This window comes from Anomalospiza imberbis, chromosome 3, assembly GCF_031753505.1.
Source record: "Anomalospiza imberbis isolate Cuckoo-Finch-1a 21T00152 chromosome 3, ASM3175350v1, whole genome shotgun sequence".
Classification (NCBI taxonomy): domain Eukaryota; kingdom Metazoa; phylum Chordata; class Aves; order Passeriformes; family Viduidae; genus Anomalospiza; species Anomalospiza imberbis.
The window spans coordinates 92590322-92607535 of NC_089683.1; the positions used below are offsets into that span (position 1 = coordinate 92590322).

The window sequence follows — 17214 nt, forward strand, 5'->3', positions numbered from 1 at the left end:
AACTGTGATTTGATGAGTAATAAACTAATATACCCAAGTTGAGTTGTTTTGCGCCTGACAGTAATTGCTGAGTGATGTCTCTGTCCTTACCTCAAACCATGAGCCTTTTAATACATTTTCTCTCTCCTGTCTAGCTGGGGAAGGGAGTGATAGAGCAGCTTTGATGTGCACTTGGTGGGCATCAGCTTCAACCCACTGTGCCAGGTCACTTAATCCTGCCTCCTCTCTAAGGATCTCCTGGCTCGAATGTAGCTCCCAGTAATCCTTTGACTCCATGTGTTGAGTTTTTACAGGTAGGGTTGCTGCAAGGTCGTGCCCTCCCATGAGGGTTCAGCCAGGCGAGCCCAAGCCCCATGTGTGGGCAGGAGACTGCTTCCCCAGCCCAGCCTGGAGGAAGCAAAGCATCCTTGCAACCTGACTTCAGGTGTAAGGACTGTGACTCATTTTACCTGCTGAGCGGAAGCTGAGGGAGACGGTGCCTCTTCACCTTCTGCCTCACCCTCTGAGCAAGCTGGCTGCTACAAGTGAGATTTCTCAAGGTGCCCAGCACCAATTATTTCCAAGTGGTTATCCAGTAGCAACTTTAACAACAGACTGGAGGGGTGTGGGGGGAGGAATGTTCTCAGCTGAGGTGTGTTGGTGATGGCAGTATTCTTTTTCTCTCCCTCCCTACCCTCAACCCACTCCCAGCAAAGACACACAGAGCATTATGTCATTGGCATCCTGGTTCAGGTGGAATGAGCCCCCAAACCGCATTTCCCAGAGGAACCCCACAGAAATGGTGGTTGAAACGCTCATGATGGAGCTGAGCTGGCAGATCAAGCAGGCAGAGAAGCAGCAGCGGGAGCGGGAGAATGAATACCGCAAGATCAAGACGGGCGTGGACTACGGCTGGCTGGTGAGCTACCCAAAGCAGAGTTACGACATCAGCCCCGGAGAACGGCTGCAGCTGGAGGACATGTGCACCAAAATACATCCTTCCTACTGTGGGCCTGTCATACTCAGGTACAGTAAAAGATGGGATGATAAAGAGCTTTCCTTTCCCCGTTTTCTCTTTATGATGTGTGAGGAGAGAGTGAGAGTTGCTAGGACCAACAGAACCAAAACTCGGCATCCTGTATCATGAGTCGTGCTGGGATAGTGTCCTCATGAAAGAAGGGAAATCTAATGTTTTAAGTCAGTTTAACATAACACCATTTCCCCCAAGAAGTTACAGAATGCCATTTCCCTCTGACATTGGCTTGAGTACTTTATGCTCCTGAGTAGCCAGAGCAGCTTTACCTTGTCTGATGAGCAGGTATCATCTCAGTATTGTGATGGCTTTTTTTTTTTTTTTTCTTCAGACTTTAGAATCTTAGAGAAACTGAGGTTTAAAGAGACCTCTAGAGGGATGTACTTCCACCTCCTACTTGGAGTAGGGCCACCTTCAAAGTTAGATCAGGTTGCTTAGGGCCTTGTCCTGTCCACTGCTGAATATCTCTGAGGGCAGAGGTTCCACAGCTTCTGAACAACCTCCTTTAGTGTTTCTCCCCTCTCACTGGAGCCTTCATTCCTGGATTTAAGCTGTCCAGCAGGTCTATTGAGGCACTTGTCCTCAGTGTCCAAACTAGCCTAAAGGTGCTATTATTTTTTTCAGCCTGCGAGCCAGGTGTTCCTAGAGAATGTCTCCCTTCCCTACCCTCCCTCTTCAAACTAGACATAGAGTCATGGGATGCAGGTGAGGATGAGTTGGTTTGAACAGCCAAGTGGTGCTTCTGACTTCTGCAGTGTAGATCTACACACAGCCTCTCTTGCTGTTGAGCCTTTCAAGTGCTACACTTGGGATTGCTGCCTGCCAGCTGAGTGACCTCCTGTGAAAATGCCTTTAGAAATTGATCTAAGCCTGCTGTAGCATCCAGATTGGAAAGAAAGTGTGTGGCTCTTTTCCTTTTGGGGTGGCTGTTATAAGATAAACTCTTGCACTTGGCACAGTGAAAGCAAACTTGGCAAAGTGAGGAATAGTGACTCACTAAGGTGCAGTGCACCTTAGCCAAAGCAAAGTTATGAAATGGGCCTTTATAATGAGCTTCCCCTGTTCCAACATGTTCTTCAGTTGGGTTTAGAGTGAACACAGTCCTTACAGGACATACAAAAGAGGGCTCTCGGCACCCTGTAGTCCCTCACTGCATATGCTGGCTCCTATTTTCCCTTGAACAAATGAATCTATGGCCTCTGAATTGCAACTGTAAAAGTGTTGGAAATAGTGGCCTCTGTCTTACAGCGGATATAGCCAGGAAAGAATGCCAAAACTACCTCTCTAGCCCTCATCTTCCCTGGGGCTGAACCTTGGAAGCAACCTGGCACATAGAGCCTTGGCTCTTGCAAAGGTTGCCATGATGGCAGAATTTGGGATCATTCAGTGACCAAGACCTCTCCAGTAAAAATTTGCTGGGAACAGCACCTGCCTTGTAGTTGTATAACTCCAAGCTATGCTGTAAACAAGCCACTTCAAACCCTTGGGATTCAGAGCTATCTTTACCATCCCCAGGGCCCCTGAGCAAGGCCTGTCTGGCTAACAGGTTATTTCCATGACAGCAGGCTTCAGTTGCTGGAGCAGAGGCCCCAAGGTTCATCCTCTTCAGGAAGGTATTAGGCTGAGCCATATACAACTTGCTGTTCTGCTAATATTTTTTTTTAATTGAGACAGATTGTGCAAGATGCATGATTTCAGTGCAGCTTGTAATGGTTGTTCACTGTTGTTCAGGATTCAGCATACTGATGGCAGAAGATAAATGTACTCAACAACCTTAGTGGACTCTGTATGGGCATGATTGAAAAAGGCTAGAACCATCCTCTTAAAACTCCTCTTGCAAATAGGGTGCTGTCATTAATTGTATTACACTATGACTCGAGAAGTGGCATGTTTTACAGAGTTTGCATGGTTAGCAGAGCCACACTAAAAAAAAAACCCTGAGGATTTCATAACCTTTGTTCGTTAAATTCTGTGACTGAGAAGGGACTATCACAGCCACAAAAATGGTGGAACTGGATTGTGTCAAAGGTCTGGCTGATCTGATGAGCAGTCTCTATGTGACAGAGTGGCCAGTGGCATCAGTGTAAAGCAAAGAGGAAGGAAAAAAGACAAGGAAACAAATCCAACAGGAGGGACAATAATTACACTTCATATATAGTATCCAACTTACTGTGCCTTGTAACTGGGAGATTTTTGGAGCCACAAGTGGACCTTCTATCCATAATTGGCCGATGTGGCTTTTTCTTTCAGTTGTTTGGGTTGTGGAGGCCTTTCTCTTTTTGAACACATGTAAATGTATAACATTTTGGCGCCTTGTGGCAGAGTTCCGCTCCTGAACTACAACTCTGTTACAAAAAACTGTGTTTACCTTGTCTTAAGCTAACGTGTCCTAATTTTATTTGATAATCCTTTCATCTTGTGTTGGAAATGTTAGGAGTTGACCCCTCTTTTTTTCTGTCTTCAAACTGAGAGCTCTGTCATTCCATGGAATTTTCATTGCTGATGAGGAAACAAAGAAAAAGAATGGGGCTTGCCATGTTAGGAGGTGAAAATATACAGGAGAAAGAAAGAAAGAAAAAAAGAAAGAGCATGCAATTTAAATGAAAGACAGCCAAAATTGGATAAATTCTCTTTTCAGAAAGTGAGATAAGATGGAGATTTTAGTAACTTCCCCAAAATTCCACAAGATGAGTATAATAGGAATGTAATGAAACCTCCACATTTCCAGTGAAGTACTTTAATAATAAGATCATTGCAGTGCTGATGTTTTCTCTCAAGTACTCTGTGACTTCCTAATACATAGCAGCTTTTAGAAAAATCTTCCACCTTAATAAAGTTTGTGAGCTTGCATTGGGAAATTCAAATGTAGAGCATGTACCCTACCAAAGTCCTTGGTTCTGACTGAAATAGTAAGCTTGATCCTTTCCCTTCCATTTTAGATATTTGAAGAGCTGAGGTCCTTTTTGCACTTGACAAGCACGTAATTCTTAAATAACACAAGTAGCAGGCATCTTGCAAGACTGCTGAGTTTGTTTGTGTCATTCAAGGTCTCCTTCTTTGTGAGACTCTGAGTTCAGAGTCAAAGCGAGAACAAAACATTTTTATATGAGTTGTCAGAGATGTCACTTTGTTCTCTAAAGGTCTAAATGATTATCCAAATTGTTCTTTTCTGTGGGTATGGGCTCATTTACTGAGAGGCCAGGTTTCTCCAAATTTGTTTTTTTAGATGTGGAGGAGGCTGGAAAGGAGCACTTCACAAATGAAAGGGGTTATTTCAGATCCAGATTGCCTATTTTGTATTTTGGGTCAATAGAAACTTCTCTTTGAGGCTCTTGGAATTCTGGAAGGATTCAAATACACTGCAAATAGCATCAGATATCTGGAGACTCTGATTCACCTCGTGCAAATAAAGCCTTTGCATTCAGGAGAAACTTAGCTTTAGGTGACTGGGTTAGAGATCGCTGCTAAAATTAAAATTAAATCCTGGAGCCAGCAGAAGGAAATGACAGTGAGTTTGGTGAGGCCTGTAGTACCTAACTGCCATGGTTAAACTGAACAAGTAGAATAGTATGTTGCCAATAAAAATGGTAGATTTCCCCCATCTTTACTAAGAGCTTTAACCCTAGTCAGAGCTAGTTAAAGTCTGTTTAATTTCTTTCAGTTTCAGCAAAAGTGAAACAGTTGGTTTTGTTCTCCTGTGCCCAGAGGGAAACAAAAAACTCCCTAGTATGGAAATGTAAATCTGCATTTGGATGAGTTGTTATCAATATGACAGGCTAAGGACTGTAATTTTATAAGGCTTGTGTATAGCTGAAGTGGCCTTCCTAATAAGACTTAATGTAAGACATGACTAAAATCAGAAATGGATTTATTTACAATTACAAGCTTAAGTTTGAGGTGATGTGACATGAGTATTGCAATTAGTGTGAATGCTGTAATTCTTTGGGAGTCAAGGAGCCTTCTCTAGCAAAGCTGTTCATAGTTTTACCCCATAACCAGAATTCCTGCTCAAAATATAGATTCAGGAGTCAGAATGTAATTATTAGCACTAAGCAACCCCATGTTTTCTTTGAATGACTAAATCTACTTAGAGCTCCCCATTCAGACAGGCACTCAGGAATACCCTGAACTATAAGCACATTGTTTAAATCCATGGACTTTCATTGGATTTAACAGGTCTTTAAAGTTCAGGCTGTACTTAGGGAACCTACTGGATGGGGGACCTACAGAATAACACAGGCAGGTGATAGTGCTTTAAAAAGCAGTGCCAGTATGAGCCAAGCACAGGATTCTTGAAATCTGCCCTATAAAGCAATGAAAGGGTCACAACTTAAAGAACACATTTGTTTGACCTGTGATTCAAACACTGCCTGGACTGGGGAATGTGCTCATCCCTGTGTATGCCTATTCATCCTCTCCAGATCTGTGCTGGTTCAAGGTGAGGTTTTGTCACATCTCAGACTGTGTGATGTGCATGATGTATTCCAGGAGAGCTACCAGCAGTTCCATAGCTTGAGCCACAAATAAGATAGAGAGGTCTGCTTTTGTGATGAGTAAGGAAACCCTGTTAAGGTGTTTCTGGACATGGTTGTGCAGTTGCCTAGTTTGAAACTATCCCATGCAAAAGAGTAAGGGTGTTAAGGGTGCTGGAAGACAGATGAGCCTTGTGCAATTTTGTGTTCTTAACCCCACTGAGCAGCTTTGTGTGGGGCTTGTTTCCCAAGATACAAGTCCTTGATTCCAGTGGTTTTCTGCTTTTATATACTGGGTGTTCTGTGCAGAGAGCAGACTGCTGGAGCATCCAGCACATCAACTGGTGTTCACTGATACCTAGGGAAGATGGCTTTGGTTATGTGTAGATGTCTGCAGCCAAAAACAATTTTTTTTCTGATACACAGACTGGTTTAGCTGGAACTCAGCCCTGATAACCTGTCCATCTTCTCTGTTGAGAAATATTTGTGATGTGCACTCCTTTAGGACTTCCTACATGAGCTTGTCCCTTACACAAATGTGCTGAAGTTAGATGGACATTAATAAAGGGTGAAGTTAGTTCATCCTGTTAAGGGAGAGAAAAGGAATCCCCTTTCCCTTCTCCATCAGAATCAGGGTGACTTTCCATTGTGTGACTGGCAGACAGTCTTTGGATTGCTTTCTCTTTGTTTCTTAGACCTGCACAAATCCTTATGAAGTAGTTTTGGTGCTGGTCCTGAAAAGTGAGAGGTAAATCTTAACAGCAGAGTTGACAAAACTAAGCTAAGAAGAGTGCAAACAGTCAGATAGCTGTGCAGTGGAAAGTTACCCTGATTCCAGAAAACTATTTCAGCTGGATTGGTTGGGAGTGTTATCAGCAACACAGGGCATTAGCATTAGAGCTCTCTGCTCAGGGCGTATGTTTGCTGTCATTTCATCCATTTCCCCTCTCATACCCAGAGCCAGGCACTGGCCCAGTAATAGCCTGATACGTGCTGCTCCCTGCTCTGGAGCCACAATCCAGCAGTATGACACACAGCCTCTGAAAGTGGAGGCAGCGATCAAGCCTTTTGGGTGCACAATTGCCAATACAAAAGAGGAGGATGCAATTTTATATATATATAAAATTATATATATATATATATGATAGCACCTCTCTTTAAAACACACATTGAGATAAAATAACAGAATGACTCATTTTAGTTCACCTCTGCAATAGAAATCCTTTGAAGCTGCTCTCCCTGGTATAATGATAAGAATGTTGTGAAGACTTGAGTTTCTATGGACTCACCTGTCTATGCTTCAAATAGGATAAAGGGAAAAATGTACTTATTGTGAAAACTGTATTTTGGGCTCTTTGATAATGCAACTGAAGTACCTCCTCAGAAGACAGAAAGGAAGTTTGCAATGTCCAACAAATCCCAGTTCCTGCTGTTGTCTGCTAACCCGCAGCAAGAGATCATCTCTTTCCCTTCCAGGCTCTGCACAATTCAGTTTGGCATCACTGTGTCAGTACTTAAATAACCAGCATGAACTATCACACCTCAGAGGCTTTTTGCACCCAAATGTTCAAAGTTTTGAGGTTTTTGGTGAGGGGGCAGAGGAGGGAGATTAAGAATTTATCCAAAGCAGCTGAAACAGTTAAGGAACATTTTGGTAACTTTGGAAGGTTTTGTGTCAAACTGCTCTGGCTTGACACTGGAAGGGACTGGTGCTTCTGCTGACACCAAATTCCCTCAGCCAGCAACACTGATGTCTCCACAACTGTACCTGTAGCTTCCAGTACTTGCTGGGAGAGAAATATCTGGGATACAGCAGGGTATCAAGATGTGTGGCCAATTTCAGGCCTCCACAGTCAGAGTCAAAATACATAAACATAGAAAAAGTCTTTCTGGTTTCTCTTTGGCTTGCTTTCTGTCCTTATCATCTTGGGTATCCTTTGGCACACCATTAAGCAATGCAATTCCACATATGCTAAACTCCTTCTTACATTTCTAGGGCTTTTCAAAAACCCAAGAGGCAATATCTTATTCTATCAGCTTCTGCTGTGTTGGGCTCATTTAAATACATTCCTACTGTTTTCCATCCTTGTTCAGTTCTGTTGGAGGAAAATATCAAAATGCTTACCTTATACACTTTAGCTTCCCTGCAGTACAAATACCTGGATTTTAGTGAAGTACTAGTTTAGCTCTGAGTTTGCATGCAGGTATAATTTTACCTTAAGAACTGATTATTTATTAGAAGAGTAGCCATATTACCATCTGTCACAAATGTGTATATTACAGAACAATCAGAATATCTACGTGACCAAAGGGTGAGCCTTGGGAGTGGCTCCCACACTCTCCAGGCTGGGGACAATTCACCCAACAAGGTCAGGAATGGCATGATCTCTTCGTTGTCCAGCCTGTGGCCCATTCAGTGGCTTCAAGAAAACTATTCTGCCCTGCATCTTATCTTCATCACCTGCAAAATAAACAGTGGTGATTCTTCACTTTCTTGGTATTAAGCTAGGTTAATAAAATTTTTAAAAACTCTATTTTGAGCTCTTTGCTGAGAAGGCACTGAAATAATTCAAAGTTACCTACTTAGCTATAGCATTGTGCTGCCAACCAAGATGTTTTCAGCTGAGCCAGTCCATTATGTTACAGAAATTCATAGGAAGGTGAAACACTATGGAAAATTAAATACTGAAAGACTACCAAAGCAACTGGATTTTCCTTTGTCTAGAGGCCATTGGATAATGCTATCACGAACAAGAATGGAAAACAGGGGAAGTCATGTGGGTCTTTCCCTGGTCTACCTTGAGCTTCTGGTAAGCTGCAGTTCAGGGACCACCTCGAGCAATGATGTGCATTTGGACAATCACGTTTAATCAGCAGTGATGGGGACATTTTCCACAAACTTATTCAACAATTTTGTTTCTTAAGCTATTGATAGCATTGAGTTCTGGTTTAATAGGTGTGTGAAAACAGCACTTCCTTCTGTTTCAAACTTGCCTTCTAGCTTTGTTTGGTTCTCCCTATTATTTCCTGTGCTTATAAGAAGCAGTGATTCATCTCTTCCTCACATTCCCTGGCTTGCTTGTGATTTTAGAGACCTTGGGCATATCTTCATGGCCCCTCCTTGTTGTACTCTTCTGTCCAGGGAGTCCCATTTAGCAGGAAAGTTAAGTTCCAAGCCTAGCACAGTGATTTGGCAGCAATCCAGAATTTGATGTTTTTAATCAAAGCTGTGCCTTGACTGTGCTTCCAGGTTCAGGCAAGTGGTTGCGGAGTACGAACCAGAAGCACAGGAAGTATCCCGGCTCTTCCGCTCCGTCCTGCAGGAAGCTGCTGAGAAGATCAAAGAGGAGGAAGAGGCCAAGAAGCTTGCAAGGCAATGGAACACAAAGAACAGAACCAGCCTCTCCTTAACAACATTTAAATCTCGGTCCAGGATTTCCCCATTCATCAGTGACATCAAGACCATCTCTGAGGATGTGGAACGGGGTACTCAGCCCAACAGGAGGGTTTGGAGCATGCCAGAATTTCGGAACACCAAGGATTTCTAACTCTATTCTGAATAAGGTTTTTAGATACTGATCTTTCAAAAGCCCAGTTAACCCTTTTTTAACTCTACTGTTTCTTCTTTTTTCCATCTCTCTTTTCCTGCCTGTCTCTGTCTTGGAAGCTGTGTCCGTAGTAACCGCTGCTGATGCCTGCAGTCTGTGACACCATTTATTACCAAACATGGTAGCCTTTCCTTTAACTCAGTAGCTATTCAGTAACCTTAAGGACAAGGCTCACTTATTATCTCATTTTTATTACTGCTTTCTTGTGGAAAATGAATTGGTTTTGCTATGTCTGTCTTCTCCCTTTCCCCTCCAGCCTGGATGTAGTTATCTATAAAAACTTTTTGGCTCAAGCTACTGAGAGCTGCTGGCTTCACCAATCTTGCTGAAAGCAAGACAGCCACTTAAATGAGTGAGGCTTGCAGGATCAGGCTTGTGAGCTAAAGCTAGTATCTGATTTGGAACTGAACTTCCTTTTCCAACTAATAGCCTTCCTCAGTGCTACAACAAACTTCACAGGTAACCTCAGCACTGCTCTTGATCCGCTTTTTTGCTGACAGTTCACAATCCAACCCAAGTAGAAACAGACCCAAGCTTTTTGAGATTAAAGACTAATCGTGTTCCACAACCACCAGTTTATGCATGTTCAAGTTTCTTGGGTACTTTCTCTTTTATGCAGGCAGAACCCCCAGAACTTTGCACCTGCAGAGTAGGTAGAAATTTATCAACCTGCTGTGTAGATACGTCAGTGATGTGTCAAGTGCTGTTCTGGGGCCTCAGTGCTCTGTGTTGCTGAGCTAAGTGCTCCACCTTACACCCCAGAAATTAATGTTTATAGCCAAGCCTGAAAGAGGGCTGAAGTAGAGTATCCATGTAAAGGGAAGGGTGAAGGGACTCAGCATTCATCTCCAGGGCTCTCTGTACAGTGACAACAGTTGAGATCATGTGAACTTCTTGCTGCTGTGAGTGACTGAAGTGCTTTGGCAGATGAAGGTTCTTCTGAGACCTTGAAGAGAGAGGAAAATGCCACTAAGGAAAAGCTGCTAAGGCCCTAACTCAGCATCAGCAGGGAGAGCTCTCACCAGCAAAGGGAACAGCAGGGCACTCTGTGAAAGTCAAGTGTCCTGCAGAGAACCCAAGGGCTAGGATGCTTTGTGGTGACCAACAGGAGCTGGGGAACGAAGAGAGGGATTTGCTTGGATGACAGGCTTTTGGGGAATCATCTCAGTGGGGTATGGCCTCCTGGAGGATCCTGTAGCTTTGTTGTTCTTTTGTCCGTTTCCAGCTATTTTTCCCTGAGGATCTTTGCAACAGCATGTGGGTTCTACAGCCAAGATTCAAACCCTTTGAAGCTGTGCCAACTCTGGGAAGAATTCCAGTATGAAATCTATCCTAGACGAGAAATGTGCAGCTTCTTCCAGAGATGGAGGAAGGCAGCATAAAGCAAAGATCAAGATCAACCCCCTAAGAGCTCTCTGAGACTGGGATTCTGACTCTTCCACTCTCCCCTCTGGGCTATGTAAGATTGAAGACAAGGCTTTCTTAGTAGCACAGGCTGCAGTTTCTATCCTTTGGTAAACATTGCTATTAGCAACCCTCCTAGGGGCAGAAAGCAGCTCACTTTTAATCAAAAAGTCAGGGCTTCCAAATACAGCATCCAGTTTGGGACAGGCTATTCCAAGTTTAGGTCAGTGAGGGAGAGTTGAAAGCCTTCTGACAATGAGCTTAGTGTTTTTCAGCCATATGTCCTTGTGAAGTAATGTGATTGTGTATCTGAAGTAAAAACCAAGGCTAGACATACTCAGCATAACCTTAGGATCTCTAACAAGGGGTTGCCACAATTAGCAGAAACAATTCTTGTTTGGAAAAGAGTCAGCCATATTTTTTTTATATATTTGCAAGCCACTGTACAGTACTGAAGACTGAGATGAGTTAATGAATTTCATGCTGCAGCTCTGTATTCATTTTATTTGCACTTATGTTCTGTTTGACACCTTCAGTATTGACCGCATCGATGCGATGTTTGATGGACTGCTGGGAGACACAGGACCTTCTGACACACTGCCACAGAGCTCTTTGTTACAGCAGTGTCAGTAGCATGCTCACTCTTTCTTAAGGAGAATCAGCAGTTAGTACCTTCTCTGCAGCAATGTACTAAGCCAAGGAAATCACTGACGGTGTTTACACTATCACAGTAGCCTGTGATTGTGCTGTGTTCTTCATTAACAACTTCCAGCTGGCAGACACCATTCTCGTGCAGCCAAGGAGACAGATCTGACCTTTGGTCAAAGCCCTGCATGTTATGGAGGCCAGGCTGTGGCAGTGCTTGTGACAGCTGTTTTGCCTCAACTTACCTATCATTTATAATTCCACAATAAAACATAATCCCAACTCTTGAACAGTATCACTCTCCCTGTAGCACTTCTGGAAGTTACACTGGGCTCACAGTAGGATCTGGTGGTAGAGGGATAATCAGATACCAAGCTATGAGAGATCTATTTTTTTTCTCCATGCTATCTAGTACTCTTACAGGGGTAGAAGTAGTACCCTGCTTACCTGCAGCCAGCTGCTTGGAGTCTGACTGTGGGCTCCTGCATTGTGCATGCAGTTAGCAGGTACTGAAGCAGAGCTGGGAGGTCATCAGGGTGCACGACTGCTGCACTGCTTCTGGTGCTCATTTTTCTTAGAAATGCTGTACACTGAACCTTAAATGATCCTCTGGTCTCAGCATGCAGCAACAACTATGCACTCATGTTTGCCTTGTCCTAATTCCACATTTGGCATGGCTAAATTAGTGTCAGTTCAAATGAGGAGCATGAAACTCCTGACTCTCCCCACCTACTGTGCTATGGTCCATGGCACTGGGCACACCCAGCAGGCTAACCAGATTGTTTCTGGCTAAAGCCAACCCAAATGGTCCATTGCAGGTGGCTCATAAACCATAAATCTGGACTAATGGTGGTCTGAAACAAACTCTCATGAAACTTGTGTATTGTGAAGATCAGGTCCTCATTGGTAACTGTCTGACTCCACAGCTCTGCTCCTCCTGAGCTGCACTACTTGCTAGTGTAGAAAAACAAAACAAAAAATCTTGATGAGACCCTCTCATCTGTTTTTTGCACCTCCTGAGAGCTTATCCTGTGTGTCAATTCTTTAAGGAGAATGAAACATTAATTATCAGCACATCATCACTAATAAGCAGAAATGAACCAACAAGAATCATTCTAAATCCTCAAACATTCTTTCAGAACTGAGCAAGGCTTTTGGTATCAGCTCACAGCATCACTGTTGCCCCGTTGCTGACAATGTTGTGCTGTCCAAAGGACATTGTCACACCCAGGAAAAAGCAGTCCTAGACTTACTATACCTGCTAATAAGTAATGGCAGCAGCTCAGCCACACTGCTCAGCTTCCAGGGACTGGCACTCCTTAGAGCCACTACTCTCCTGAGGGAGGCTGTGCAGCCCTGCTCCTGTGGCTTCTAGAGATGAGCCTGGCCACAGGCAGTGCCAGCCAGAAAGGATGTGCAGGCAGGAGCTGAGGTTCCTCACCCACAGCAGCACAGAGTTCAGGCAGCTGTCATGCCATGGGGAACAGGAATAAGCTCTGAGGGAAATACCTGACTGCTGACACTGCACTGTTTATACATTTCAACACGGAACCTTGGAAAATTAAAGCAAAGCTGTGGAATATAAACCAATTTATTTGTACTTGTTGTCTTTAATTAAAGGTCTCCTGAAATATAATCTGTCTATATCTAGCCAAACACAACAGCTGCTCCAATGCCCTACTGTGTATGTATCAAAGCAGGAAGGCATGAATCAAAGCTAAAGGCACTTGATCTAAACAAAAAAACCTCTATCCTCTCTCCACAGTCTACACATGCAACTGCCCACCTTCTATCTTGCTACCTCTACAATCAGATCTTAAGATATAAGGTGATAAATAAGCAGGATTAAGCAATTGCAAAGGTCTGAAGTTCTCTGAAGCTGCATGGTCTGCAGATACAACCTTGAATTGAAGTCTTCATCAACATCAACGTGCTTCCAAGCACGTCTTACATTAACCAGTATTACCACAAAATGAGATGATATGAGAGACAAAATGGGTGTTTTGTCTCCAGATACTTTTGAGTCACTCTGTTAATTCCACACCTGATCCTGTGTACTGGAACACTTTAATATCAGCAGATGGCCCCAGATGGCTTAGGACTCCCTGTGCTAAGCATCATATATACAAAGCATGCATGTTTTAAACAAAAGGGAACCATTTTTTTCCCCACATGAGGTATTACTGAAGCATGAATTGCATTGCTTAGCACACTCTGCACATCAGACAGATGAGTGGTTCTAAAAGGGGACTGTGTGAGTACAGGGGGTTAGTAAACCACAGTGCTCTAGACACACCCTATAGCACAGAGTTACTGCTTGCCAGAAGCTGTGGACAAGCAAATCTGTATTGTTGCTTACATGACTTCCCCCAGACACTGCTATAGGCCTCTCCAGAAGGAACACTACAGTTTGACTGAATGGCCACTCTGCTATTCCTGTGTCCTGCTGCACCTCCCTGCTAAAGGATATGGCACTGTAGTTTTGCCCAAAAAGCATTCTTAGAAGAACTGGACTGCATCAGTCACAGCTTTCTTGGTTGTGCCCTGGAATAGAGGAAGGGCTATTAGACCTCCTTCAGTTCCACCCACCTGTGTCAGGCAGAGACATCATAATTTCAGTGCCTGCCTTTCCCTGGTACTGCTGTCTGTGTGGGCTGTTGGCACAAGGGACCTCTTGTTCCCTCTGCATGGTCAGACAAGCCATGTCTCAAGCTGGCTTACATCAGGAAGATGCTCTGCTGGCCCTGAGTGCTGGGTCTTGGGCCCAGGTCTCCCAGTGACTACCAGGTATTTTCTGTGCATTTCCTGCACAAAGATATTCTCAGACAAAGGGAAAATCCTCACAGATGAGATCTTAAAAAACACAACAGAAAAGTGAGAAAGAGGCCTACAAGAACACACTGTATGCACTGTCACTGGACACTTCATAATATTATAAATTGTTAGGGTCCTGGCTAGGATTATTCCACAGATTATAGCAACTTACCTCTATATTTTAGCCAGAGACACACGCTGCCTTTACCAAATAAATGTAATCTAACCCAGAAGCAGAGAACCAAAGTGAGGAAAAGAGCTTCTGTGTTTTTGACACCAGAGTATCTGCTCTCAGAATGTAATTACTATTACATCTGTTTACTGTTCACAGTGCTGTATCCTCAGAGGCCTCTATCAGGTCACAGTCCATCTGCAGTACTTTTCCAACCTGATTCTTTCCAGTGTCAAGTGGCTTAAAGCAACAGATTGCACTTAATTTGGTCTGAAGACTATTTAAATAACCAGATGTGTTATGAAGCAGTGACACTGAAATACTTCTTATATTGGAGAGTTTTCTTTCTGTATTCTGGCACCGGTATTTAGGAGAAGGAGAAGAGTAGAGTGCAGTTTGTGGAGAACTCAGCAGGCCCAGGTAGGGTGGTGCACCTTCTGGGCCCCTGCTGACTCTCAGCAACCTGCTCCTGTTGAATTCAGCTACTGAGAAGCTAAAGGCTTCCTTCTGCCTTTGGCACACAGACACCAGCAGACAAGACTATTGTCTGTCCTCAGCACAGCCAAGGGCAAGAAAGGAACAAAGACTGGATTAAATTCATAGAACTGCAGTAAGACATGTTCCCATAAACAACCATAATTAGGAATATGCGACCTAATTATAGGGTTTCAGAATAAGAAAGTGCAAAGCCAATGTCCAAAGGTTAAAAAAAAAAAAGATTTCTGTGACATTCCACCTGGACAGCATTGCCACCTACCGGCAGACATTCCAGCACCGACCAACCAGGGAACAGGCAGCAGCTTCCCAAGCAGGCCTCTCGGGACAAACGCAGATTCCTCACTCTCACAGCACTGTTCTCTCACCCCTAGAGCAGCTCATGAATGGAGAGCAAAGTGAACACAAGTGATGTTAGCCCTGGTGTTCAGTGCCTGAGAGGAAGATGGCACCAGTGGCCAGCTCGCTGCCATGGGAGCAGCTGCCATCATGAACACGGTGCCTCTCAGGCTGGGCGGTAATGATGCTCTTCAGGCTGCCCCAAGGGACTCCCAAGAGGCTTCCTTAGGCCCCTCAGCACAGTGTCCTGCTCGTCCCTCAGACAACACTACATCAGTCGTGCTCCTGAAGCACAATTTAAGACTGAAATTGAACATGCAGGGAGAAAAAAACACCTGTTGCCAACAGGCAAATAAATCTCAATCTCTGCACTGGACAGTAGTTTTGATGATTAATTTTGTCCAGAGATGGAATTAGGTAGATGGATGCTTGCCAATAATTTTAAGAAGCAGGTCCTAAAAAACTCATCACCCTACAGCTTGAAATATAACCAAGTGCAAACTGGAGAATTCTCAAGTGTGCCCAGGACTTCATTCCTTCAGGAAAACCCACTATGACATACAATCCAGCCATTCCACAGAGTCCTAACATGACAGTGGAGGTCCCAGCCTTGAGTGTTGAACCAGAACTTTGGAAACTTGTTTCTAAATACATACAGCAAAGACCAAGAGGAGGGTGCTCAACACATGAAAGGACATCAGAGCTCCACCAGCCATCAAGGGCCTTGCCCACACCAGGAAAGGTTCAGCAGGGGACCCCAGGGCAAGTCACTTCAGCCTCTCCGACCTCTGCTCTTCTCCTGCGTGTAGAGCTCGCTCAGTTTTTCCGGCTGCAGACGATGACTGGGAATGATGCATTCCTGCAGCATGAAACCCCAAGTACATCCAAACAGCACAACCTGCCCAAGTTTAACCATACTGAATATTGCAACTGTTACCAAAATGGTAACCCTGCTCAGCTCGGCAGGATGAGACACCTTAGTTCCATGGAGCAAGGTACTTCCAAGTCAAAGTGGCATTTATCAATATTTCCTCAGCTTTTCATCTCTGCTGTGTTTTTGTGGGGGCAAAAGAGTGAAGTTCAAGCCAACTCTAAAGGAAATGAGTAACAAAGGATTGCACTGCCCACAAGAACTGGCTGGGATAGAATCTTTTAAACAGTGCCAAGGAAGATGGGCATGGCAGCAGCAGCTCAGAGAATGTATACTTCATCTTCTTCCCATGACAGTGACTTCTGCTTCTGAAAATTCTGCTGCTAAAAAAATTCAGTTGAGCTCTGCACGATTCTCAGAATGGAAAATGGTGCAGAACAGAGAAGGTGAGTGTGATAGGGAAGACTGTCACACATACACACTCTCACCCAAAAGGCAGGTTTCACATTTAAAAGACTTCCATTATTCAGCATCTTAGGAAGAACCTCAACTTGCCCAGGCAGGTAAGCTTCTGCAGGCCCTGCCTCATCACCTGACCTCTGCCTCACTCCATGACTTCTGAACGGCAGCCGTCTCCCTCCACCCCTGCCTCACCTCTTCCACTGCTCTCTTGTTCCAGCCTTCACCCTTGCCCACGACATGCACTTCTTGGCGGACCTGGCATCAAGTCTATCAGCCATGTGTGTATCAGGCTAACATCCCACGCTGCTTCACAGTTCCCTCATGCAAATTTTTCAGCCTGATTTTCACCACATTCTTACTGCTGCAAACCTTCTCATCTGGTTCAGTCTGTGGTGCACCTGCCACAACAGGGATCTGAAGCAGTATTAAGAAGCCAAGCTTTAGCCAAAGGGTCAGTGAAATGAACTGCTTCCCTGAGGGTGCAAGGCATGGAAAATTATTCTGGCTGTAAGGGCCTGTGCTCACTAGTGAGGACTGGAATCTGTTGGCCTTTTCCCAACAGCAGATACTCAGTCCCAAGGACATGCACAGGGTCTCAGTGCTTGTGGGGAAAGATGGAGAAGGGACGGATGCACATGACTCAAGCCTCTTTGGAAACCTGAGAATCTACATGGAGATGGGTAGAACAGAAAAGGAGGCTTACAAAAGCAGCAACTGCTGGGAAGTTTCAGAGTGCACTTGTAACTGACTGGGCAGGAGAAAATAAAGCAGAATCACTGCCCCAAAGTTTAAGCAGTTTGGCTTTGTAAAAGAAATGATAGCTTAGAAGTAAATGGTAGCACAGAAATATTTTAAAGCATCACCAAAGCATACCCAGCATGTCAAGAAAAATAAACAGAAAATTTCTCTGTCCTGAACAC

At 44.1% G+C, this 17214-nt stretch overlaps 1 protein-coding gene and 3 long non-coding RNA genes across 7 annotated transcripts; 3 read left to right on the top strand and 1 right to left on the bottom strand.

Annotated features, from left to right (window-relative positions):
• Positions 1-690: 690 nt before the first annotated feature.
• On the top strand, positions 691-12731 carry RD3 (RD3 regulator of GUCY2D). 4 transcript variants are annotated; one of them, XR_010997611.1, is made up of 3 exons: positions 691-1005; positions 8735-9551; positions 11033-12731. XR_010997611.1 is itself a non-coding variant. In XM_068185798.1 (3 exons), the coding sequence occupies exons 1-2, from the start codon at positions 710-712 to the stop codon at positions 9030-9032; spliced, it is 594 nt and encodes a 197-aa protein (XP_068041899.1). In that variant the 5' UTR covers positions 691-709; the 3' UTR covers positions 9033-9048; positions 9349-12731. The 4 variants fall into 4 exon arrangements, 3 of the variants coding, with proteins under 3 accessions (XP_068041899.1, XP_068041900.1, XP_068041898.1); XM_068185798.1 differs by having other exon boundaries at positions 8735-9048; positions 9349-12731; XM_068185799.1 differs by having other exon boundaries at positions 8735-9048.
• Positions 7014-8143, top strand: LOC137471441 (uncharacterized). The gene is made up of 2 exons (XR_010997614.1): positions 7014-7981; positions 8078-8143. It is a non-coding gene; the product is annotated as an uncharacterized lncRNA (long non-coding RNA).
• LOC137471438 (uncharacterized) lies at positions 10259-15017 on the bottom strand. The gene is made up of 2 exons (XR_010997612.1): positions 14885-15017; positions 10259-13946 (listed from the first exon to the last, which is right to left on the bottom strand). It is a non-coding gene; the product is annotated as an uncharacterized lncRNA (long non-coding RNA).
• LOC137471440 (uncharacterized) lies at positions 13942-15409 on the top strand. The gene is made up of 2 exons (XR_010997613.1): positions 13942-14547; positions 14997-15409. It is a non-coding gene; the product is annotated as an uncharacterized lncRNA (long non-coding RNA).
• Positions 15410-17214: the final 1805 nt, after the last annotated feature.